General features: G+C 39.0%; 1 protein-coding gene across 1 annotated transcript in view; it reads left to right on the top strand.

Annotated features, from left to right (window-relative positions):
• Positions 1 to 27786, top strand: part of csmd2 (CUB and Sushi multiple domains 2) — a 250762-nt gene that overhangs the window by 152402 nt on the left and 70574 nt on the right. The window contains exons 24-33 of the mRNA XM_060897641.1: positions 4691 to 4817; positions 12518 to 12720; positions 14922 to 15113; positions 15706 to 15844; positions 16560 to 16747; positions 19436 to 19630; positions 20088 to 20204; positions 21513 to 21626; positions 24110 to 24205; positions 25678 to 25881. Of these exons, the coding sequence (XP_060753624.1) occupies positions 4691 to 4817; positions 12518 to 12720; positions 14922 to 15113; positions 15706 to 15844; positions 16560 to 16747; positions 19436 to 19630; positions 20088 to 20204; positions 21513 to 21626; positions 24110 to 24205; positions 25678 to 25881 (1575 nt within the window). The remainder of the gene's footprint in view (positions 1 to 4690; positions 4818 to 12517; positions 12721 to 14921; positions 15114 to 15705; positions 15845 to 16559; positions 16748 to 19435; positions 19631 to 20087; positions 20205 to 21512; positions 21627 to 24109; positions 24206 to 25677; positions 25882 to 27786) is intronic.

The raw sequence follows: 27786 nt of genomic DNA on the forward strand, positions 1-27786 counted from the left end.
TTAAATATATTTAAGTAAGTAGTCTGAATCATAATTGTCCTACCAGGTTAGTCACTAAGTGAGTGATCAGATGAGTGGAATTTTATGGCATATCATATTTACACAGAAAATCGAACATAATCAAACACAGATATCATTAAAAAAAAAACATTTCTTTTGCTTGCACTGAGGCCAAGCTGGCCTCACAAATAAACTTTTATTTTTAGTTTCCTCACGATTATTTGTAATAAAATGTACTAAAAATAAAACCAAACAACGTGAAAATGCATTCTAATGGCAAAAATGCTAAATTGATCAGGGGTGTTACAGGGCTGTGGATTTCACCACTGGTCTCAGGGTGATAATAACAGTGATAATAATGATCCGTAGCAGTTTCTGCACTTCATTTTTTGATCTTTAATTTCTTCAATATTACAGCAGATTATAATGCCTTTTTTTATCTTTGTTCATATTATCTCTGCAGATCACATCTTACGATCTGTCTTATTTTCAATTACTGTTTGGAAATGTTCTATTTCAGAGATTACTCTGTCTGAATGTGCATGTGACAAGCAAAGAATTGAATAACATTGCCATGTGGAATCTATTTTTATACAGTATTTCTTTACAGCATAGTTGCCATAATGTATATTCGCCATACGAGGCCCATCCTCATATTGACCTTTCCTTTCCTAACCAAAAAAACCTTTATCACCAATTAATCAGTTGGTTTAAAGGTTAAGTCTTATACCTCAATATTTAAGCATGGTTTACACAATATTCAGTTGCACAATTTTTGTGGTCACCATCTAGTGTGAGCAGTGTCTTTATCCAACATTAAAGGAACAATACACAATACACAAGAGACCCCATTATTATACAATAGAAATGCACAGTGTAGGTGTGATGCACGAACCCCCTGAAGTGTGTGAAATTCCCGTAACAGTACAGTCCGGAGTACACAGATCTGCTTATACCTCAACAATTTTGCCAATGATTACAATGTTTAATTTATAAATGTGCAAAAATCTGACATTTTATGAACGTATACTTTGCATGCAAGCCATCCAAGTAACACCATTCCTGTTCTTGCTTGGGTTATAGTAACGATAAACACGTGTTTCCTCAGCAGCCTGCTCATATTTCTTCCTATTTTCTTTCTTTTTCTTGCTTGATCAGATCATTTTCTTTCTTTCACACTGTCTCAAAGAAAAAAAATATATAGAAGCTGCCATTTTACAAAAGAAACCCATAAAGCATAAAATCCTCCATGCTGAAGATTTTGCTGTGTTGGGAAAAGTCACAAGCACCATAACTGTTACAAAGCGCTAATAAACAAGACACCTTCAATGAATGATAAATAAATGTATTCAGACCTAACAAAAAACATCACAACACTCACTCTCTCTCTCACTCATTTTCTACCGCTTATCCGAACTACCTCGGGTCACGGGGAGCCTGTGCCTATCTCAGGCGTCATCGGGCATCAAGGCAGGATACACCCTGGACGGAGTGCCAACCCATCGCAGGGCACACACACACTCTCATTCACTCACGCAATCACACACTACGGACAATTTTCCAGAGATGCCAATCAACCTACCATGCATGTCTTTGGACCGGGGGAGGAAACCGGAGTACCCGGAGGAAACCCCCGAGGCACGGGGAGAACATGCAAACTCCACACACACAAGGCGGAGGCGGGAATCGAACCCCCAACCCTGGAGGTGTGAGGCGAACCTGCTAACCACTAAGCCACCGTGCCCCCCAACATCACAACATTAAAGATTAAATTTTTTTTACTTTTTTAAAAAATCTGTGTTTATCGATTGTTACTATAGAAACCGAAACGTATTAGAACGAGCACAATATTGGAGTATTGTTTATGTTACACCTCTGAGAATTTCTCTAGCTACATAAATTTCATAAATAACGTAATAAATAACATGCCATAAATCTATAGCACTGTCAGTTAAAGCTTTTGTTTTCTTAGCTATCATATTGCTGGCGTGATGTGATATTTATATGCTGTTGGCTGTGTACATGAGCTGACTGGCTTGTCACAACAGTTTAGGTCCAACAACAAACTGGAACATGAAGATCATGAAAAAGTCAGTAATTGAAATGACACTAATTGACCAGTGGCAACAGTGTCCTTCTTGTTTTTCTTTCTTCTTCTGAATTTTAAACAGCACAAACACAGTGCTGCAGGCTTGTCAACATTTTCAGGCTAAGTAGACGTTCGCATCATTAGCATTTAACACTAGGAGGATGTACAGTGTGACACGCTGTACTCAGAGGTTCAGGGTGGCGTATAGCAGAATCCCAGCTTCTGACTTCTGATGTTAATAAGGTTGGCTTGAAAGAAGTGTTTTTAGAATGTTGCTCACATGTTCAAAAAATAACCACTAACCAAACATTATTAGTCAGATTTGTATTACTATGAAAGAGCATGTTCTAAACACGTGCAAATACAGACAGGTTGCCTGTTTGTTTATATTTAAGGATGAAGAGATAAATCCATTATAAATCCGTTATTGCAGGCAGGTATAAGCAAAAAAAAAAAAAAAAAAAAAAAAACTTGTGTGAACAGGATTAGCATCCAATTTCACACATATCTTTAAAACCAGTTATGAATTAGCTGAAGCTGAGGAACAGACAGTGCTGACAGTGCTGAAATTTCTCCCTTTGGGTGTTTTCCATGCTTTCAAGTGTCTTCTGGGGCATAGTGATAGGTTGCGTATTTTTAATTATAAAAAGAAAAGAAAGCAACAACGACAACAAAACCCCTTTCCAGTTTAGGCCACATATACGTTGGATTTTAATGCATATACAGATACTGTATGGTTCTCAGAAGTACTACACAGATGGACTCTACAGGAGTCACGTGTATATCTGCTTCTCACCGCCTGGGTCTACATAGATGTATGCTATAAAAAAGTACACGTTTGGTCCGTGTCACCTCAGGCTGTGAGGAGCCCACTGCTTCCTGGTGCGTGAAATTCTGCCTGTGGTGTCTGCTGGCCCTTACCTGCAGACAAACTAGTGATTTGTGCCTTGTGGCATGACACCACTACCATTCCTCCTACAAGATGGATAGCCTGGCCTGGCACTGGAGATATTACTGAAACCCTATCAGTGATATTAGCCAAAAGAAATGTGCCCTCCCCTGAGATGTCTCAATGCCGGGCCTTGATATACGACCGCGCCATTCCGCCTATCGCTCATAAAGCTCGGTTCCATGTGGAATGTATTATTATAAAGCAGGAAGTTAAACTGGCCTTGGCCACATGGCAGTGTGTCATATTCTGTGCACTAGGTCCCATTCCCACTGAGAGAAATGTGGAGTTTCCTGCAGCGTGGTCTGCCTGTGGCTGCAACACTCTGTCCTCTCTGATCTCAAAATCCCACAATATCAAAGGACAGACAGTTTTATTTTAACTCCCTGGATGTTGAAGTACAAAAGGTTTTTTTGTTCTTTTTGTAACTGACTTTTTTTTTTCTTTTCTGTTTTTTTGTAGCACTAAGTGTGTCTGATGGCCTGTTGAAAAGGCTCTTTTTTTTTTACTCACTTTCTTACAATTCCTTATGAATGCACATTCCTGTTCCCATTGTTTAGATGCAATCTGAAACAAAATGCTGTGCTTTCTAGAAGTGCTAAGAAAGGATTACATTAACATTAAAATACAGTAGCAGGGCTCTCAAGTGTTGAAGACAGGCAAGAGTGACATTTCTAACCCCCCAGCAATCCCCCATAGCCACCACCAATCCCCCACCCGCCCGACACCACCACCACCACCACCACCACCCAAAAAAAAAAAAAAATAATGATGGACAAGCTGTTTCATGTTGAGGTTTTATTCAAACCGACCATCGAAAATACCCTCTCTAATGAATTGTTTTTTTTCATTGGTCGTTCCGTTAAATCTTACCCATATACAATAGTTCTATTTTCTGATTGGGTATTGTGTAGCCTCTTTTTTTGATTGGCTGATAAGTGTCAGGCTCGACTAAGAACTCCAGGGGAGACGCGCTTGATTCCTGCCCGGTTCCATAGAGACAGCGGTGCGGACTGATACATTTTGGGCGCTGCGGCTTATTAAATATATGATAAATAGTCAAAAAGTTTTGACGATGTGTGGCAGGAGAGTGGGAGAAAAGACCGAACTGCGTGACTGTCACTCTCAATGCATGACACTTGACAGCCCTGCAGTAGTGTGCTGTTATACTGTAGAAAAATAATCAACCAAAAACAAAGTGCTATGATTCCTTCTCAGAGAGTTCTACAGTAAGTGTGTGACCAGGTGAACTAGTGTGGATGTAATAGACACTTCAGATCACTTTTGTACATCACTCTGAATAAGTGCATCTGACAAATGCTTGAATGTAAATGGTACATTTAAATGTTACCTATAACATTATATCCAGAAGTGTTTTATTTACAAGTGTTTTAGTCGTTTAAGCAACAATTGGCATGCTTTTTTCTGCTTTTAGGGTTATTAAATATTTTGCATATTTCCATATGTTACCAAGAACAAGCAGTCCAACGAGCCAAAATAAATGTATCAACAATGAATTCGCTGTTCAGGGGTCGACCTTCTTCAGCAGAGTTGTTGAAATGCACTGTACATGATATTATACTTTTACTGAATAGGAATTTTAAGATAAAGTGTGTGTGGTGTTTGTGTGTGTTTCTTTTTGCCATGTTCAGCTGAGTGTGGTGGGATGATCAAGGACGAGCCCACAGGTCGCATCCTGTCTCCAGGTTACCCAGCGCCCTATGAGCACAATCTGCACTGCGTGTGGACCATCGAGGCTCCACCTGGAAGCACCATCGGGTCTGTATTACATGCCCCAACTGTCGCTTCTTTCCTATCCCTTTACCTCATTCGTTCCTTCTGACAACATTATCAACTCTTCATGGTTCCTAACTCTCATCTCTTATCTGACCTTGGATTCCAAACCATTAACTCTTTAACAGTCTCAGTGGGAATTTTCTGGCGCGGGTCTCGGTTGTCTCAGTGTGTCACCGCTGGCATGCCTGATATTCTGAGATTTATGCATAAGCTCAAACCATGATTGGATTTCAGTATGGCTGCTGTCTGTGTGTGTGTGTGTGTGTGTCTGTGTGTGTGTATGTGTGTGTGTGTGCCAGCATTGTTCCAGGCTGCTATCTTAGTCATCAGGGCTGGGGGGTGTTGGGAGGGCATTAGCATTTTGGCAGTCCTACACATTGGCCTCTCCCCTTTCCCTGTAAATCGCTGCTAATGAATGAACATGCGCTCTCTTTAATTGCCGCTTGTTTTGCCAGTGTAATTCTGCATGAAATCTCAGCGCCAGGCAGTATCTAATTGAAACGTGCCTCTAACAGCGTTGTGTATCCGACGCTCCCCTCTGTCCTTCAGCTGCACTCTGGACCGCTCCCAGACTCTTTCCTGCTGCAGTCCTCATTTATAATTTTTTTTATTTAGTCAGATTGCATACTTCAGACTTAACTTAAAGGTACAAAAGGTTATCCCAAAGAACCTGGCCGCTCTTCTGTATTTTTATTAGTCAGCAAATTACTGCCATTAAGGATGTCAGGGGAAAGTGGGTGTTATCATCTCACGTCGTGTTTATGCTCGTGAGCCACTCTGCTCTTTAAAACAAAAAGTAGCATTGGAATATCAATAATGATGAAGGTTACTTCACCTTGGATTTCTTCCTCTTTTTATTATGCAGCAGCAGTCATTTCTCACGGGGCTTTAGACGACATGAAAAACCAAGCACTTTGTTGTGACCAGATAAGGATGAAGTAGCGTCTGCAGAACAAGATCAATATCTTGTTATCATAGATGTGCCATAATGTGTAAGCAGAACAATACAATGTACTTAAATGAATTTAGATTTACTGTGCTGCATTAGAAGATTTTTTTATTTATTTCTTTTCACAAGCTTTTTATCGCAGGCTCACACACACACTGATCTATTTCAGGCACTGGGGAATCCCCTTGAAAAGAAAAGGAACTCTGTAAAAGTCTTAAACACTGTTTCTTATTATAGTCTTTCTTTTTCCTCCCGATGACAGTTTTGTACTTCTTTTCTGAACGTTGTATACGGACTATATAATCACAGAATCCACCAAATTATGTTTCTTTTGTCTGTTTTTTAAAACACTTGCTGATGGAAAAACATTTTCCTGCTTATAAAGAACACCCTGGCCTTCAGAAGCTGAAGCAAAAACAGCATGGAACAACTATATTAGAAAAAAACATATGTGCTTATAAGCGGTATCTGGTATCGGGGGGTGGGGGGTGGGGTCTGTTAGGTGTCGGCGGTGTTCGGTGCCTTGACTCGAACCTCGAGGCCCGAGACTCGAACCCACAACCTTAGGATTAGGAGTCAAACTCTCTAACCATTACGCCACGACTTATATATATATATATGTATGAGCACACACATACACATATATATATATATATATATGTATATATATATATATATATATATATATATAAATAAACAAAATCCAATTTAATAAAACAAAATCTGTGTATTTATTAATTAAGTATTAGAGAACTATTTGTAAACAGCCTGCTTGTTTTATTTTTAGATTTTATCTTAATCGGAGTCAATGTTAAATGTGAAATCATGAACTTGTTTAGATCTAATTAATCCCATAAACTCGTTACATTATTTACTGTTAGATTTTAATTGTAAACACCATCAGAATTTCTTCCCTTAATCTACAGCAGTCTTTTACAACATGTTTACATGTTTACTTATGTTTTACAACAGCCTTATGTAGCTTTTACTGTAGAAAGTCTCTCGATGCATGTTATTCTTTTGCTGGTAGAATCTGCACAGAAGTGTGTGTTTAACGTACAAACAGTAAGTTCTTCATTTCCTAGGTGCTGATCAAAACATTTTAAAGCCTATTTGTTTGCATTTTTAATAAAACAAAAAAAGGCCTCCAGCCCTTAACTCCTATCTGTATAACGCAGGAGGTTTTTGCTTGATGTGTTGTTAAATTCCACTCAATCACACACCGTAGTAGTGGAATTAATATCACTGAAGTGATGGAAACACTGGTTTAAACACACATGGAAAGCTGCTTTATACACATTAAGCTTGTTTTATTAGGCTTAGTGATTTTATTCCATAGTGAACAATCTTTTAACATGATTTCTGGTAGATTTCCTCGTAGTGAGAAAGCATGGAGATGAATTCCGGTGTGTGCAGCACGAGGCGAAAAGACACAAGTAAAGTTTATGGTGCCATTTCCAGACGGTTGGATCTGACAACTTGGTGCCGTTTCTCAAGTTCATTCTAATCCACAACTTTGATCCGGTTTATTGTAATACGTTCAAAGCAGAACCAATAAGATGAAACCCTCGTTTGTGACGTAGCAAAGACATGACTCACCCATCACAGTGGAGTTGCTGCTAATGATTTGCATATCTCTGTATCCAGAGTTCTTTTTATCAGAGGCCAACAAAATGGAATTCAACACTGAATTTATATCTCACGCCACAGTGGGGGTTAATATCATGTATGAAAATAGACACTCAGGGCACTACAAGAATTTGTAAGAGTTTTGTAAGTATTTCTGATTGTACCTAGCGTACTGCGGGCAATATATTCATAGAAAAGTTCCAAAAAAAGATAAACTGTATGTTTTTTTTTTTTTTTTTTTTACACAAATGTTTATATCTTCAAAGTAAATGGTGATATCAAACCCATTTCTGCTATCTGAAATGAAGCGTTCATAAGCATCTGAAGATTTGAAGGCATTACCTTCAGCCACCAAAATTCTGTGTAAGGCTAACCAACAGAAGTAAAAACGTCTCACACTGAAAATCCTGACTCGTTATACAGTATATCAAACCTGTGGTGACAAAATAATGTTTTTGTTTAAACTGATAAATTTCCCTTTTGTATGCAGTGTACTGGTAAAACAGTAATACTTTTTGTGCAACTTAAAGCTCTGGAAATGGTCATTTAGGCTCTGTAGCTCTCAGATGAGTTTGAACTCGCCATTAGTTTGTCGTTATTTTCTTGCCCTGTTTTCTCGAAAGGTTTTTGGTCAGAAATTTAGCTACAGTTGGTGAAAATGAGTGGCACTCAGAGACATTGAGTGGTTTATTACAAAGGAGTTGAATGGAGATCAGGATACGTTATGCCTTCAGTAAATGCTGGAGGAAAAGAGCCTGCAACACATTTGTTCAGTAGATGCGTCCATATTACTGCTCATGCTACGTTCCAGTGTACTGTCTTCTTTGTTGGAGAAGGTTATTCATCATCATCATGTGGTCCCCAGGGCTTAGAAATGCACTGAAAATAAGATTACACAAATAAGGTCCTGTGTAGCAGTTTGACAGATTCTTTATATTACTGGATAACAATCACACTTTGTCCTCTGTTGCGCTTATCCTACACAGAGTCGCTAGAAACCTGTAGTCTGTCATAAGGGAGGGTTGAGACATCTCCTTACAGGGTCCACACACACTACGGACAATTTAGAGGTGCCAATGGCCTAAAATGCATGTCTTTGGATTGGAGGAGGTGAACATGCAAACTCCATGCACACAGGCAGGAATTGAACCCCCAACCTTAGAAGTGCAAGGCAGACTTGCTAAGCATTAAGCCACTCACTATGCACCCCATAAAGTCAGGCCCCTATACAGCCTATAGCCTACAAAGACAAAGCCTATAGTCTATACAATTGTGTGTTTCCAACCTTGTGACTGCAGTTCGGAGAATAACCACATATGACTGTGATGGTCTGGTCCAAAAAACAAAAGCATTTGATTTCTATGTAATAATAATAATAATAATAATAATAATAATAATAATAATAATAATAATAATAATAATAATAATAATAAAATAGTTTTTTTAGCGTTAAAGAAGGTATTGGCAGCCAGATTAGAAAAGAATAAGGATACGTCTTAAAAAGAATATGAATAAGTCTTAAAAGCACAGAGATAACACAAGTGTGTTTTTTTGTTTATTGTTTTGTTTAATGTAAGTAGTTATGAAGAGATGACCTTTGTGCATTTCATTGTGTGTGTGTGTATGTGTGTGTAAGTGTGTGACAGTGTGGGTCATTGTGTGTGTGACATTGTGGGTCATTGTGTGTGTGACATTGTGGGTCATTGTGTGTGTGACATTGTGGGTCACTGTGCGTGTGTTTGTGTGTCATTTAGTGTATGTGTCCTGTGTGTGTGCATGTGCATGTCATTATGTGTGCATATGTGTGTGTCCGTGTATACATGCGCATTGTGTCATTTATTGTCATTGTGTGTATTTGCATGCGCATATCATTGTGTGAGTTTGAGTGGATTTGTGGATACATGATGATCTAACCTCCTAACTGAAGGTATGCATACATTCTTTTGATCCCATCTTGCATGATCAATTATTCAAGATCATTTGCAATGCATTAGTACTGGGACAAGTCACACACTGCTATAAGGGCTGTAAGAGAGGAGCGCCGCAGTGTACATGTGTGAAAGAGAGAACAGAAACACACGTGACACAGAGAAGGACAGATCCTGGCTCAGCAGTACAGAGATGACAGTGTTCAGAAGTAACTATCATATAAGAAGTTACAGCAGGCTTTTTTTTTTCTTGTAATACACTGAAATGGACATGTCCCTTTAGTGTTGTGAAGTTGATGAACGAGTAAGAGCATGAATAAGGAGGTGTTATGGGTATTTAGTGGTAGGATTAGGATTGAGTGTTACACCGAGGGAATGTAGCACACTCCAAGGCTTACAGGAGGAGAAGAACACCTTTCATCCCTCTTTCATCTTCTCATCACAGGCTCATCTCCACCCTTGATCCACCTGTGTTTCGCAAAAGGTGATAATTACTTCCAAGAGCTACTTCTGACTGACAGTATCTGTCACACACACACACACACACACACACACACACACACACACACACATGTCTGAGCTCTAGTGTGTCTCAGGCGTGTAGGATTAGACAGACGGTAAAGCCGCTGTACCAAAACTGGCTTTGTACGCCTGAGTCAGAGCTCAGAGGATCCAGCGGCTCATCTGCAGTTGTGAAGCAAATCTCATTCACCTTCTCTCCTCTTCTGTTCTCTTCTTTTTCTCTTCATTTCTATTCTTATATTTTCTGTCTATCCCTCTCAGCTTTTAAAATTTTTGTCTGTTTTTTTTTTACCTCATTTTCATATTTTATTTTCTGTTCTCTTATTCTTCTCTCCTTTTTAATTTTTTTTTTCTCTTTTCAATTCTCTTCTCTTCTCTTCTCTTCTCTTCTCTTCTCTTCTCTTCTCTTCTCTTCTTGTCTCTTCTCTTCTCTTCTCTTCTCGCATCCTCAGAGCATTGGATGTGTGTTAGCACAGCTGTTTTGTCTGCTGTCTCTCTGAGCCAACAGATCCACAGCGTTCGACAGAAGCGATGAGATTCAGACAGTCTGAATCACGGCAGAGATGAGCAGGATGTGCTGATCTACAGATAAGCGTGACAGCTGGCGAGATGGGCAGAGTGTTTCCACACAAGGACTTAATGCTTACTGCTGAAGAAATCGAGCTCCTTGTGCATGTCATCTTTCATTCATTCTGTCTCGCCATGCTTTCCAAAGCTTTTTTGTTCTTGAATGCACTTGCATCTTATTGACTCACGGGTTGTGTAAGGAATACATCGATGTAGATCAGAGCTAAGTGGGCAAAATACATGGTGAATTGTGAAACACACCCACTCACCCACACTAACACACCGAAGACACTGGAACGGAGGTCCCTAAGTAAACATGGGAGCTTTTAGCAGAGGGCTGAGCTGTGAGATCCTGATGAGGTTACAGATTGGGCCGTGTGGATAAAGTGGACCCGGGAGCTCAGATGTGCTGATTCAGCTCACATGCTGGTCTTTATAACCAACCAATCTGTCAGGAAAATAGATTAAAATGACTATCAATAACACATCAGCCACACTGTGCTGCCTATATTTGCACTTGGGGCAAAGGACATTTTTTGTTCTCCTCCTCATGCTTTACTCTTTATGGCAGCATCTTCTTTTTAAATCGCTAAAAAAGAGATCAGTTGCAATAAACAACCAGTTAAGTGAATGTTTAAACTCAGTACTACATGTGTGTCATGATATAGTAATACACAGCAGCTGTGTTTTTGTGTTTTTTATTACAGTGCTACTCCATTACTAACCTTAACTCAGTGGTTTTTTTTTCTTACTCAGTCAGACCCCTAAAGTTAATTTATTCCTTAAACACAGGAAAAGATTTGGGGTTGAAGTCAGACCTCGTTGCAGAGTTTCAAAAAGTTGACACTGCTCTTTCTCTGCTAAAAAAAAAAAAAGAAACAAAACAAAGGAATAAAACAGGATAGGTTCTTAAGTATAATGGGCTTTTTTTTTTTAGTTTAATTTCCAGTTCCAAATTTGCCCGTGTCGATCATATGCATTCTTTTCATCTGCAAAACTATACTGTAGAAAAGGAAATAATTTGGCCTCAGTGGAGATGAAACAGAAGGCAGCGTTTCCTTCATACAGGCTTGTTTAAGCAGGCTCTTTTATCGGCTGTTCTTTTTTCTCTCTCTCTCCCCCTTACAGACACACATGCATGTATATTGTGAAATTTTAGCTGTCTATAGATAGATGAGATGAGATGAGATGAGATGAGATAAGATGTATTGTTATTAATCCCCTGTAGGGGAAATTCAAGTTGACACAGCGGTGCAAGCAAGATGAGTAACAGCAAAGAAAACCTATACATCAAAAGTAGTGTGAGAGAAATAGAAAAAAAATAAATAATAATAGAAACAATTTCAGAAAAAATCCATACTGTATGTACATATGCTAGAGTTACCCATGCATTCAGCCATGATGACACTCTGAGCCCAACACTGGAGCCTTCTCGTTAACACCAGTCATCCGTTATCTATATGAGTCACCCGTTTACACGTTACTAATAATTTCACAATCTTGCACGTTGTGTACTCTAAAGTTAGCTCATATACCTGAGTCAGATCCATGTGGCTCGCTGATCCAGCCACATGCTTTAATTATAAATTTCCTCTCTCTCTCTCTCTCTCTCTCTCTCTCTCTCTCTCTCTCTCTCTCTCTCTCTCTCTCTCTCTCGTTCTTTACACCTGAGGTTCGTCACCAGCAGCAGCTGCCTCCTTTGACTCTTGTGCACAGGCAACACTTTATTTATTTCAGCCTTGTGTTTGCATTTGCCATCTGTCACTGAAACCTCTCTTCATCCTTTGCATCAATCTCTCTTTTCCTATTTACCAAGTGGATCAAGTGTCACTTTCAGAGTCCAGCTGTTCCATAGCTTGACATTATTGTCTATGTACCTTCATCTGTGTAGCAATAAAACATCCAAGAAAACAGGTTCAGAAAAGAGAGAGAGAACTAAATCTGCGTTACATCGTCATTTAAACAAGGATGCAATCCCCATTCTGTCAGTGCAGTCTCACTTTAGCAGCTGATAGATGATTGTTGTGAATTTCAGTAACTGTTTCTGAACTTCTTCTGTGTGTGTGTGTGTGTGTGTGTGTGATCAGGCTGCACTTTCTGGTTTTCCACACGGAGGAGGTGCACGATGTGTTGCGGATCTGGGACGGGCCTCAGGACGGAGGTGTACTTCTTAAAGAATTGAGTGGCTCCACGCTGCCTCTGGACCTCCACAGCACCTTCAACACCATCAGCCTGCAGTTCACTACTGACTTCTTCACCAGCAAACAGGGCTTTGCTATGCAGTTCTCAGGTCTGTTGTGTTTGAAGGAACAAAATGGCTACCAAATAGATCAGCCACTCATTCAGTCCCTTTGTTTGTTTGCTTGTTTGTTCATTTGCTTGTTTGTTTATTCATTTATTTATTTATTTTCATGCATAAGACTATGAGTTAATAATTCAGTCAGTCAACCAACTAGTCAGTAAATCAATCAGTCAGTCAGTCAGTCAATCGGTCAGTCAATCTGTCAGTCAGTCAATCAGTCAGTCAATCAACCAATTAATCAATCAGTCAGTCAAACGGTCAGTCAGTCAGTCAGTCAGTCAATCGGTCAGTCAGTCAGTCAGTCAATCGGTCAGACATTCACTCAGTCAGTCAATCAACCAATTAATCAGTCAGTCAGTTAATTTTCTGTTGGCTCATGACTGTTAATAATAAAGCAGCTTTCTTATAATTTATGGAAATTTCCCTGAAATGTATTTAAAATGCATAATCTAAAAAGAGATGTAAGGCAAGGACAATAGTTCATATATTAATAATGTAGATTTTCTTTAGTGGGTTATATAATCATACTGTTAGTATTCCAATTATTTATCTAAGACATATCTAAAAACATAAAATATACTTGAAAAACATGCAGAATTTTTTATAGTAGATAATTATAGCATTTTATATCTGTATTTTACATCTTGCTCTCTTACTCTCTTAGCTCTCTTAATCTCTAGCTCTCTTACTTTAAAATGCCAGAATATCAAAACATTCTAGATTAGGTAAAGGAGGCCCTGGAGGAACAGAGTTATCTAATCAGGCATTCTGGTGTCCAGTGGTAAGGATCTCTGCAGGAACAGCTGGAAATAAAGCGGTCTCAATCTGTACATAGTCTGGAGGAGATTGCAATGTGATTGGTTTCAGCCAACACAACTGGCGTGAAAGGATTTGAGTGACAACGCCGTGCCCCTTCAGTGGATTTCCATCTGCTAATTTTCACACCACACCTGTTCAGTTCCGTGCTACAATGCCAATAACAGATTTCATATTTTGCGTCAATGCTGCATCGTCCTCTAAAAGAGACGGCTGACGCCAGTTGAGGTGAAATCATCCAGCTCACAGAATCTTCTAGTTATCAATACAAATGTAAGCACAAGCATCATAAATGTCAAAGACTGATCCGAAGCCGCTTTTCTGACTTTCTCACTGTCCGTCTGAACTAGCAATTTGTCTGAGATTACAACAAAAGTATGTCAAAAGTAAGGCATCCTGTCTTCCTACCTTTATCCTCCAGACTGTTCTAACATGCATCCATGTCTCTGTGCTCACCTAGAGGAGAAGTTGCTACATCTCTTTGTTGTATGTGTGCGTGTTTGTTATTTCAGACCCTCTGTGTTTTTTGGCTTTTAAACTTGAATTAGCATGAGGCACATCCTGTATGTGGAGAATGTGCACAGATGTGAATAAATAAGAGTATGGATAAGGCTCCGTCGACTGGAACTGATTTGAGCTGTGTGGTGCCAGGCCCAAGATTTAACATTGTGCCAAACATTGTGCTTTGCAATGATTTGATCCTTCAAAAATACATAACTAAACTGTAGTCTTGGGATCCTAAACCAGTTTCTTTCTTTCTTTCTTTCTTTCTTTCTTTCTTTCTTTCTTTCTTTCTTTCTTTCTTTCTTTCTTTCTTTCTGCAACTAATTCTGCCTTAGTGAGTCAGAACTGTGCTCAGTATCATTTTGGTTTAATTGTTTTCCCACAATGATCTTAAATCTAAATCTGTTAGTTGTAGCCTATTGGTTAACGCATTGGACTACCAATCAGAAGGATGTCAGTTCAAATCCCAGGTCCACCAATCTGCCATTGCTGGTCCTCTAAGCAAGGCCCTTAACCCTTTTGCTCAGTTGTATCCAATGAGATAAAGTGTAAGTCACTCTGAATAAGAGCATCTGCCAAATGTCTTAAATTAAAAATTATACCTCAGGTAAACGTGAAATGCTGAAAAGCAATGACAAAACGTTCACAGAGCAATTAAAAGTCACTTATAAATAATGACGATAGGTTTGAATCCACTAAATATCTGTTACAGTTATCAGCAGTTTGCTACATTTTCCACCATTACAATGGGTCATTCTCAACATGTTCATGTGTCAGGTGTGATAGCGATTAGCAACAGCAGCACAAAGAGTTCACATGGCAAAGTAGTAAATAGTAAAGGAGGATCAACGAGCTTGTTTCTTTTGTAGTGTCCACAGCTACATCCTGTAACGACCCTGGCTTTCCTACTAATGGCACACGCAGTGGGGACAGCAAAGAGCCGGGGGACTACGTGCTGTTCCAGTGTGATCCTGGTTACCTGCTTCAGGGAGCCAGTAAAATTACCTGCACTGAGATCAACAACCGTTTCTTCTGGCAACCTGAACCACCCACCTGCTCAGGTAACCTCTTTTGTCAGTAAACTGATATTTGGAAAAACGTTTCCAATGTTTAATTCTATTAACTAGCTAGAAATAGATTTATTTCAGAAAGCTTAATTGGAAACGATCAGATTACGGATTACGTGAGTGAATGAGAGTGTGTGTGCCCTGTGATGGGTTGGCACTCCATCCAGGGTGTATCCTGCCTTGATGCCCGATGACGCCTGAGATAGGCACAGGCTGAGTGAGTGAGTGAGTGAGTGAGTGAGTGAGTGAGTTAAATCTTGTTTAATTCTTAGTTTGTACTTTGGAAAGTGACAGTAATTAAGAGCATGTAATTAGCTGCCTTGTTGGATTAAAACCACATTGAGTTTACATGAAAGCTGAATCACACCACAAACAAATCCAGGGGCATTTCTAAGGATTATATGTAAAAACCCAGCACCAGATGTCAACAGACATCAGCATGAATCCAGCCTGCAGACTCGATTCCTGTAGCTTTTAAACTCTCCAGGAGGCCAATGATCATTAATTGTTGTCTCAGTGCCTCTTTGTATTGATTGTTTGCAGTTTGTCCTGAAATGAAAAAGTGCTTCTATGTCATATGTTCCAGCACCGTGTGGGGGGAACCTAACTGGACCAAGTGGGCTGATTTTGTCCCCTGAATACCCCGAGCCCTACCCTCATGGCAGGGAGTGTGACTGGACAGTCACTGTAACCCAAGACTACATCATCTCCCTGACTTTCAACCAGTACGCAAACACTTTGTTGGGTCTTTACTCTCCAAAAAACATATTTAGAGTATTATCATATTTATAAAATGTCCAGTATATTTCAGTATTTTTTACGATGTGGAAAAAGTTTCAAAGTCAGGTTACGTATGTGATTATATTGATTTTCTGTTTATACAAATCGCATGAGTCGAGTGCACATCTGTGAGGTTGCCAAATCTTTTCTTACATAGAAACATCTGAGATTTTGAATAACATCTAGACCAGCAACACAAGCACTTACAAGTAATAAATAAATAAATAAATAAATAAATAAATAAATAAATAAATAAATAAATAAATAAATAAATAAAAAGATAACCTTTAATAAGAGTCTAGTATATTAGTGCACAAATAATCTAAACTGTAAACACCAAAAAGCAAATATGGGTCGATCTTGCAACATTTCACGGATTTCATAAGTGTTATTCTGCATCTTAGAAGATAGCATTCTCTTCAGAAAATAGCACTTGATCTAGCACATCCTACTGTATTACATTTATCATCATCATTTGTGGGCAACACTATGAATAGTGCTTAAGCCTTACATTAGATCAGAGTTATGAATACAGATGTACTCATTTTCAATATTAAAATATGACTGCATGTGCTTAACTCTGAATATGGCCGATAATCATTCACAATGAACACAGACAACAAAATACTTAGGCTCATTCATTTTCCTGTCTTTCTTTAGCTTTAGCCTAGAGCCCAGCTATGACTTCCTGCACATATACGATGGACCTGACTCTCTCAGCCCGCTGTTGGGAAGCTTCTATGGTACTGATGTCCCAGACCGCATAGAGAGTAGCTCCAATAGACTTTTCCTGGCTTTCCGGAGCGATGCGTCGCTCAGCAGTAACGGCTTTGTCTTGCAGTACACAGGTAAGCACCAGCACTTAATCCTGGAGGGAGCAATCAATTATTTAGAGGAGCCATGTGTTGGCACTCTGTTGTATTAAGCACTTGATTGAATTTGACTGTATATGACATGGCTGATAAACTGATACACATGATAAATGGTAAAATAGCTATTAAATCCTGCTAGGCCTTTGACTATGCATCAAATTTGTTCATCTGCTTGTTTTGCATGAGTAAGAAGAAATATTATTGTGGTGTAAATTGATTTTCTTAACAAAAAGGCAATTTAAATGTACTTTTAATTTCCTTGTACTCCACTCCATACTCTATGTAATTATCAACTTATTGGTATGAAGCCTAACTGAAAATAAACAGAGGTGCTAGAATTGTACAGAAAAGCTCTAGCATTCGTGCTAAAGCTGAGAGTTTGTCAGTTACAATTTACCTTAAAATAAATGTGAACAAATGCTTGTTTGATGGCCCGCAGTGCTCCCAGTGACCGTGATTCAGTTTGTCTTCTCGTCGAGGTACAGTAGACCAGGAGAATGGATCTGTCCTCTGATGTGCTTTACATAAATTATCTCTGGTGACTGGAAGTGTAAAAAATCACACTCTCAGTGTTTGCTCTCGTTAAGTGTGTCAGAATATAATGATCTGAATAAAAGCTGTGGCTCTGGTACTTGTGAAACCTTGTTGAATTCTAAAATCTGATTGGTCAGAAGGTGTTGATCAGAAGTAGTTTAATCATATTACAGGATTATTTTTTTATGTTCTTGGTCTAATTTGGTATCATTTCTATAGCAACATCTTTCTGACTGAGTCTTGAATGAATGTATATTGTAGGCGCTCCACATATACTAAGAGTCATTACTCACAGAGGGCCGTGCTGTCAGGGAAGACGTGCTGAATCTTTTTTGTTTGTTTTATAAGCTTCGTAAGAAAGAGAAAACATTAAAGCCGACGAGTAAATAACTGTTTATAGCTGCTTTACTCATATATAAGTGATAACACGAGCATCTTGTTCAGGAGACGTTACACGTAATTAAACATAAGTAGAAAGGAGTATAAAAGTATAGTTTCTTTTTTTGTTGGAAAATGTCATGGTGTAAATAATTTCCTTTACCAGAATACCCTAAAGTCTTGGGTTTCGTATATGTACGTTTATGTGACATTTTTTCCCCTTTATTTAACTCATTCTACTAAAAGATGGTGCAATTTACTTTGGGCTTCTCTACAATCCTATAAAATTATTCAACAGTACATCATTAGGAGCTGAATGTGATGGACACTGATGTAGGCATAGCTCCACATTTGCTGTGAGAATATTTAACATTTTAACATCTCAATCTGTTGGACCAAATGCACTCAGTTGTGCCTCTCTAAAAGCTACAACTCCAGCTCCTGATCATTTCACTAATGAATTCTAATGAAGCGGTAACGTGGAAAACATGCACACTTTAGCTTGTTTGTTGATGGGCAGTTTCTTTCGAACAGTCATCTATGTCTGATTTGGTTTTGGCTCATGTCGGTCACCGCTATTCAAGCCAGTGTTCTTGGATCAGGTTTCAGGCACTATCAGCAGCTTAACAGACCAATCGGATTTTCCCAAGCCCCCAGCTGGGTTTGATTGGCCTCTGAGGAGCAATATGGGGACTCGGCAGGGTTGACCGGTAGTTAAATAAACATACAGACACACAAAAACACACACAGTCACGACTACTCTATTACATCTCAGCGCTCACTGCCAGATCAAACACTTAGAATGCATAAGCACAAGCCAGCATACTGCCACAAACAGACACACACTGAGGCCCACACACATACACATTCCCCCACACACACACACACACACAAACACATACACCTGTGCTACTCCTCAGGGCCAAGGCTGCAGTCCAGTCTTAATTACAGAGGAGCGCCAGGCTTTTGGTGTGGGAGTGCAGCGAGGCCAGGTGCTTGCTAATGTCAGCTGTCAGGCTGCAGGTTGTGTGTGCTTGGCCGCATGGAGCAGATTGCAGACCTGCGTCAGTGCTCTTCTCAGCTATGATGAGCATAAGCCTGTTTCTCTCACATAGCTAGTGTGTATGAGTTAACCCGAGCTCCAGTTAAGCAAAGACTCATCTTCTTATAGAAGTCTTACAGGCAGCATATCAACACCATCAGTCGCACTTTCTTTCCACATGGGTACATGAAATGGCAATTGATTTCTCGTTTAGTTTCAAATCTTCTCCTGCACTCAGGTGCATGTAACTCCAATCTGTGAGTGACTATTCTGTGTAGTCAGCAGGCCTTTGTCCAGCCTAGTGTCACTTTCAATCTTTCCTGTGTGTGCTTCAAGAACAAACGTGCCCCTCATCAGGGTAGAGTGAAGGGGTGGGGGAATCAGAGCATAAAGAATGTCTCTAGGTTTGTTGCTGTGTGCTTGTGAGTGTGTTGACTTGTTTTTTTTTCTTGTACACATAATTATGTCCTCTTATTTATACAGAGAACATCTTGTTTGAATTAGTGCTCATTTTCTTGGATAATGGACATAACTGTCCTGATTCTGACCTTTAAATGTTTTTGGACTTACTACTCTTTCAATACTATTACAAGATCATTTTAATAAACAGTCATAAATCATCCACACTTACTCTTTCTGTCGGCTGCTAATGCATCTTTTTTTGCATCTTTCACTTTGTCAATGTCTTTCCCATTTTAATTCTCGCACAGAGAATCCCAGAGAGTCGTGCTTCGAGCCAGGTCTTGTCCGGAACGGGACTAGAATTGGCACAGAGCTGAAGCTTGGTTCAACGGTCACCTACTACTGTGATAACGGCTATACGCTGGAGGGAGAAGCTGTCCTCACCTGTGTCATGGGGGCAGACAGCAAACCTACCTGGAACAAACCAAAACCAGTTTGTATAGGTAATAATAATGCTTCAATCTACCTCTAACTTAGTCATTTTGAAGGAATGTAAAGGGAAATGAATGTTTCTTTGAAATGCTTAATATATAAAAAGAGTACAGATTAAAATAGTGACAGCACAAATATGTATTAAAAAAACTGTGTAATAAAATTGGATATATGCCGACTGGCTTGTAGATTGCACTGTCTTGTGTTTCCTTGGAGAGAGGGAACGACATGTCTAGTCCATAGAGACTCTTAGAAAACATTGCAATTTCACTTTGGCAAACACTGGGGACATCCACAAGAGCAGCTCTGCAATCAGACAAGGAAAGTAAGATCAGCGGAATGAAGAAGAAGTAGGGAGGCGATGGGGAAGACAGAAAATTAGTGTTTAATAGGCTCTCTCTCTCTCTCTCTCTCTCTCTCTCTCACACACACACACTCTTTTTCATTCTCTGTCGGTCTCTGTCACAGCTCTATGTGGTGGCCAGTACTCTGGGCTGGAGGGAGTTGTGCTCTCACCTGGATATCCTGGAAACTACAGTGGTGGGAGAACATGTCTCTACTCAGTGCTTGTGCCCAATGATTATGGTATGCATCAACATTCAATCTAAGGTGTATACACTTTACCTCTGCTAATACAGCAGTGATTAGCCTATATTAGCCTATAGCCTAGATTAGCCTATATCAAGTTCAAGTTCAAGTTCAAGTTAGCTTTATTGTCATTCCGCTACATGTTGGGACGTGTCGGTACGTGTCTCACAGGTCAACGGTGCAACATACATACAGACATAAAAAATAAAACAACAACGCAGCAGGGGCAGGTACAGACTATGCCATCAGTACAAACAATACACTATGTATTTGACAGATACTTAGGCCGGAGCAAGAACAGACTATACAGCTAGTACAGACTATACAAACTATGCAATAGCATACTTTCATAGACTTTCAATAAATAAATAAGTGGACTATATAATGCTTCCCTTGAGATTGTAAATGTGCAACAGGAGGCATTCAAAGTCAAGCAGCTGGTAGCGGGCTAGCGCTTCCTGTTTTAATTTCTTCTAACCTTTCTGCCATTATGTGCCAAGTAGTGCTACAGAATTTTTTTTTTTTTTAGTTTTTTCATGTCATTTAAATCTGTTGAACATTTGAATATCATAGTATCATTGAATAGCGTGTGCTACAAATAACACTCTAAGAAAAAAGAATTCGACAGCGTCAGAGTACACGAGTTAGTGCTAGAGTTAGTTAACAATGAAAACAGCTCATTGTCTCGTTAAACACTCTTTAGTCAGTCTTTATTGAGCTTTCTATAATTCAGGCCTGAAGTTTCTATAAGTTGTACATTTGCTTTAACATTGAAAATGACCTGCATGACTGAAATCCTTCATAGACATATTGTATCATACAGATTTGCTGGCTGTTTCTCCCTCCCTCTGTCTGATGAAGAGAGTAAATGAGAACTCAGTAGCTGCTGGAGGGTTTGTGAATTCAGCCATAGCTCATTTCACACCAGCAGGTGCTACTTGACCACATGATGCTGTTGTCTCTGTCATAAAAGGTAGAGGTCATTTGGGCAATTCAGAGAACCCTGCGGCATCACACCATCTTTGGAATCAAACAGGAACATATTTTCGGCTGGCTTAGGCACCCCCTGTAAACAGAGATAGTTAAGGCACAATTGTGAATATGTTCTAACAGCTTTGAACAACTGAAAAAAGAGGAAAAGGTGTCTTGTCACAATCTGGGTGTCTTTATACTTTATATGTATATATATTTTTTTATGGTTTGTTAGGTTGTAGAGTTGATATCTGAGGTCTGTTTACAAGTGCTTGTGTCAAAAAATGTGATTTCTTTCCTCTTTCTCTCCTCGTCAAATTTTTCTCCTGATAGTGGTCTTCAGCCAGTTTGCCTTCTTCCAGACGGCTCTGAACGACGTGGTGGAGGTTTATGATGGTCCAACACAACATGCCCGGGTCTTGAGCTCACTCTCAGGGTCTCACTCAGGTCAGCGCACTACCTCTTCCACACAATATGGTACAATCCATTTCCAGTACCAGGGGTATTCAAGTAAAATCTGATTCGACTATGACATTTAGCAGACGCCCTTATCCAGAGAGATGTACAAAAGTACGTTGAAGTCTCTATTAATGAATACATTAAACAGTATTTCACTGTGCTTCACTAGGCTACAGACTTAAAATACCGTCAACCTAACTAAACTCTAATAGTTTCCATTTTAATATATACACATTAATCGAACAGAGAAAGTAAGCACTAGTTTCAGGAAGAAAGTCTTTCAGGTCTTCAGCTGCTGTTTTAACATAGCCAGTGATATACTGTAGCTGTTTGGACATCTAGGGGAAGTTCATTTCACCAACTCAGTGCCAGAGTGCTCTCTCTCTCTCTCTCTCTCTCTCTCTCTCTCTCTCTCTCTCTCTCTCTCTCTCTCTCTCTCCCTCTCCTACGATTCCAATCTCACACGTGATTACTGTATATTTTAGAGAGTGTAAGTCAGAGAGTAAAAACATAGTTTCAAAGTAAGTGACATTTCATAAGCTTGTGTATATTACATAGATCCATAAAAGCTTGTTGGTGTTTTCAACAGTGGTTGTGTTGCTATTTCAAATAAACACCAACAGCCTGTTAAACTTCACTCTCTTTCTCTTTTTACCAGCAGCAATAACTGTGTGCAAATTCTTAATTATTGGAGTGCACTGTAGCCGAAAGGAGGAAAACACTGCGTTTCTGTATTTAACATAACAGACTTAATGACTCATAAAGGCAGAGTTAAGCAGGCAGAGTTAAATGCAGAAAGCTTTTAGTTTGTAAGAAAAAGAGTCCTCTCTGACAGTACCTTGTTAGCGTCAACGCCGACATGCTTAGCGCATTCAAGCGGTTTTCATCTTGAGATTTCTGCTTGTCCCTGGTGACACGTCTCCTGTGCGTGTAGTTTTCCTGCTGGACCTCCTGCAATCTATTGTGCATAGATTATAATAAAGAACACTGCCTGTTTTTCACAGAGGACATTTAGGTTAGAAAACACATTCTGCCAAAGAACTTGAGTTGAATACAGTTTAAGTGAAAGGATACTGAAAATTTGCTAGTCTATTATGGATGGTAAACAAAGTATTGTATAGGCTGCTGGTGAAGAAAATAATTCTGGCAGCTCATGTATGTTGTTGAATATCACAAAATAAAAAATCAGACGCTTCCATCAGTGTGTCTGTTTCTACAGACACTTGTCAGACAGCTTGACATGTTTAGAACAAAGTATGAAACACTACACATTGTATTTCTCAACATACTACACTTTCTGAGTTAAATATGAAGTACCTACAGGAAGGAGCCGTCATCCAAGATGGCATCACTGTCTAGCTATTAAAGTTCTTCATACGAAGGATTTCAGTGTCAATCCAGTATTGCAACAGCAGTGCCAATAATAATACGACAGCGGAAATAAGCTGCAGGTGTAAATAAATAAGCAGCCAGGGCTTCCCTACACATCGCTGCCATCCAGATTATTAGCTGCCACTCTGACAGCTGCTCATAGCTCCATGTTCTAATAACTACCCAGCATGCCCCAGGCTCAGGTGATGGTGCTGGTGTAACCCGGCACATGCCATGACTGTACATGGTGCGTCATATTCTCATCTGTGATCTACCTGCCAATGCTAAATCTGGGCTCAGCAAAATTCCCACCGAGCCCCAGGGAACTGTGGGTAGACGCTGATTCTCTGTTCACCCATCTCATGCTCACACACACAGGCACTGGATAGATACACAGGTAGAGCAGAGAGTGTACGGATGAAAGGGTGTAAGGATGAAAGATGTAATGCATAAATTTGTGTCCAAAAAGATTTCCTCAGCCACAGAAAATTGATTTCATGGCAAGGAGAAATTAACTGCCGGTAGCTGAAGGCAAGGTCTGTTAGAGATATGAAAATACTACAGAGAGAAGGCGATGTGTTTACCCTTGCCTAATAATCATAATTATTATTGTCTTTGATTTTCTGGCTTCACATTGCAGTCTTTTACTTCCTCCATCAAATTATAGCTTCCTGTAAAACTGTAAATAAATGGCATGAAGAAGTTGTACAGCGATTTCAGAACACTACCGGTTTTGTTTTCTGATATGTTTAATCAAATGTAAGCAAAATGTGTGGTAGTTTGGTGTTGTGACTGATTTGGGGCCAAAAAAAGACAAAAAAGTGTTGGATAAAATGTCTTAATTGTATTTTAGGTATTGAAAGGACCATAAATATAGCTCACTAAAATAACGAATATATTTACTTTTAAACCTGGCTATATTCCTGTAATATTCCATATATTAATACGTCAAAATCTGCAATAAAAGATTGCCTTTTACAGATATTCTATAGAACTTTTAAATGAATCGCTCTGGTTAAGATCAGTAGTGATAATTACTGCAAGCACAGATGAAGGCTATGAATCTAATTAATAATAAAATATCACCACTTCTTTTGCAGGTGAGTCCCTGCCACTGGCCACCTCCAACCAGATCCTCATCCGCTTCACCTCTAAAGGACACTCCTCATCCAGAGGCTTTCACCTCGTCTACCAAGGTACTCATGAGACGTTTTTGCCCGCCGTGCATGTTGCGGCTTTATCTACATAGCTGCTCTACCACACAGAGACTGGATAGTCCCATCACTATCCATTTTTAGGTCTGCAGGCCCCAAAGTGAGGGGAAAAAAAGCTGAATAATTGAAACATGCTTTCACCCACCCACCTACACACACACACGCACACACACACACACACACACACACACACACACACTAACAAATGATGCACTGAATGTAGTGGTTGCTTTGAGGCTTCCCTCACAGCATGGGTTCACAATCTTTCTAAGTCTTTAACAGATGACCTGGCTTTTACAGTCTGAGGTGGCATTATTGTACTGTTTCTCTTCCTCACAGTGCTTCAGCCCTGCACCTTCATACACTACATCACATTTTACATCATCACTTAATCTGTTAGTATACAATTATACAGGAAATGTATAAAATATAAAGAGCAAGTAAAATTCATAGTCTTTAGTCATATATCTTGTACTGTAATGATGTACTGTATATCACTATGTAAATCTATATGTATACAAATATATTCCAATACATTGTTATAGTTGTTCAGATATATGCAGATTAAAAGTTTATCATTTTAGGTATTTTTATTATATAAAGAATAAAACACAATGATTTGCCAAAGATAACAGGTTTAATTTATTAGGGATAATGGTATTAGGTGCACAGTATTTCTTTTTTTCAATGATGTTTAATATATTTCAGGACACCTGTAAAACAAGTTAGTTTTTGTTTATACTGTAAGTATATACAGAAATAAATAGAACAGAAATAAGCAGTATTTTACTCAAAATCCTCATGTTTAGGCAAAAAAAAAATGCATCATGCCATGTTACTGTGAAGCCAGAAAGAACAAAGTCTGCTGTTCTAAAAAAATATAGAGTGTGAAAATACTAAAAGTAAAGTACTTACAGTACCCGTGACTGCTAAAATCTAAAGACACCGGAGACTCTTTCTGAAACTGCTAAGTAAGCATCTCCTCACACACACACACACACACACACAAAAAAAATAATTACACCATTTTTTAAACTCAGTTTATGTGGAGTATCCACAAAAAGTCCCTGCGTGTGCTGTTACTATATAAATTAAAACAGATTAGAATGAATTTTCATTCCTCTAAACCGCTGTGGGTTTCTACCAGCACTATTGTCAAAACTGCTCTTACAGAAAATGAATAACACTCTCTGTCCAATCAGAGCGAAGAATTCAGAATCGGCGTGATATGTAATATAAAATGTGAAGGTCAAGGGTCCGAGGAAAAAATCCAGCAAAAAAATGACCAAGCACTGTTGCAAATACAAGGTTTATTACCCAAAACAGCAACAATGGAAATTTTGGTCAGTAAAATTTTATTTAAAGCTGTGGGTCATAGATTTTATTTATTTATTTATTTTTGCCACATACATTTCTCATCATGGTATCACAAGCTGTTCTCGTGTTTCTTTTAGCCGTCCCAAGAACCAGTGCCACTCAGTGCAGCTCGGTTCCAGAGCCAAGGCACGGGAGACGCACAGGAAACAACTTTGCTGTAGGAGCTGTGGTACGATTTGAATGTAACGCAGGCTACGTGCTGGAAGGCCCCAGTGCCATCGATTGCCTGACAGTACCTAATGCACTGGCACAGTGGAACAACACCATCCCCAGCTGTATAGGTGAGAAAACACCCCTGGGGCTGGCAGTGGTTTCATCCTGACTGCACACATGTTCTGCCCCAGGCACTAGCACTCAGAGTTAGGAGTCTTGCTGAGTGTCCAGTATGTCTTGTCTGTTGAAAAAGCTGTGTCATATTTAATGTACAATTTTGACATCCTTTGCATTTAGAAATTCTGTGATTTTTGTCAGTATAAAATTCTCAACAAGGCTAATATACTAGGCAGTACTTTCAGGTTGTGGCCATGTTACTGTCACAGGGTCAGTAATAATTTTAAGCACATATTATTGCAATATTTTTAATTGCCCTTCATATTCTAGCATCTGGCTATGAAGCTTACAATAAATATTACCATAGAGGAAAAACACAGGTCACCATGGAGTCCTTGTCTCTTTTAAATGTTAGATAAAAACAGATATTGTGGATTAACCAAACAGGACAAGGAGGCATCTCTACTATCATGTTGAAAATACAGCACATATAGGGATGTTGCTCACACTAGTGACATGTAGTCATTTACAAAATCTACTTTATAAGTTTGTGCTTTTGAAGAATAAATAGTTTGGATTTGGATTTGCAATTTAATTTGTTACATCACTATAAAGAAAGACCAGCACAGGACCAACAAAAGTGGCATTTCAGGTTCCATTCTGCTTGCTATGTCAGTTAATTAATCCATTGGTTTTTGGTCTCTTAAGCTACCTAGAGCACTACCACTACTACTGCTCCCCAACAATCCACAGATTTTTACTTTCAGTCATTTGGGCAAATTATTTATGTGTAAATACATTGAAGTTTATTCATTTGAACTCGTCCAGCAGATCCACATGATCGAGTAAAATCAACACAGTTAGCTTTTGTACCTCCTTCATGATTTGATCACGTATTTTCAAATCCCAAAGCCCACTAGTGAACATCCGCATTACCACTGCTCTGTTCTAATTGGTTTATTTGATATAATATGAATTGTAATTAGTTTACATTACTACTACATTAATGTGTCATGCTAACTCTGTATATCAGAATCTAGTCATTAGAAACGTGCTTAAGTTTAGTATATGCAATGATATGGCAGTTTGTTGAGAAATGTCATTTTTGTTTTTTATTAATTATTATTATTGTTTTTCTTTTTATCTAATGCACTAGTTTAACACAACACTCATTATAAGAGTATGCAATGTGTTCCATTTAGGATGCAGTTTATACCTTTAACATTTTATGTTATATGATAATAAATAAATAAACTAATAAATAATAGATCAAATAGAAAACATACAAAACATGCCATGCTGAAATCAATCAGAACAATATTAATGCACTTTGAATTAATTAATTATTCAATCAACCTTCTTAATAAGTCTGTTTTAAAAAAGTGTCTTAGCAGTTGCCATAACCGAATAATTTAAAAAGTTGCACTGCCATTGCAGCATCATGCATTATTTAATGTCCTCATCATAATATCTTAATAATGAGTTAAAAATGTTAGAATCACATGGAATAGTGGGAAATTTCTGTGTGTAACTTAAACTCCATTTTCTTTGCATTAATACTTCATGTTCTAAACTATAGTATAAAACAAAGGAAAGTGCTTTCGATATCTTGCATTTTTGGTTCTGTGTGTGTGTGTGTCTCTGTGTGTGTGTGTGTGTGTGTGTGTGTGTGTGTGTGTGTGTGTGTGTGTGAATTTGAAACGGTCCACTGTAGCTGGCACACTTCTCATCTCTGGCGCTCTGGGAAAAGAGCGATGGCAAATAGGCTGGAGGGTTCTCCTCCTGAGAGGGGCCTGTCTCACACACCTTCCCCTGCCTGCCTAACAAGCTTGCCATGGCCTCCAGCACTATGCACACACTTCCAGACACACATACATACACTCTTCCATACACACGACGGTGCAGGTGCCGCTGCA

Source organism: Tachysurus vachellii, chromosome 21, assembly GCF_030014155.1.
Source record: "Tachysurus vachellii isolate PV-2020 chromosome 21, HZAU_Pvac_v1, whole genome shotgun sequence".
In the NCBI taxonomy this organism is placed as follows: Eukaryota; Metazoa; Chordata; class Actinopteri; order Siluriformes; family Bagridae; genus Tachysurus; species Tachysurus vachellii.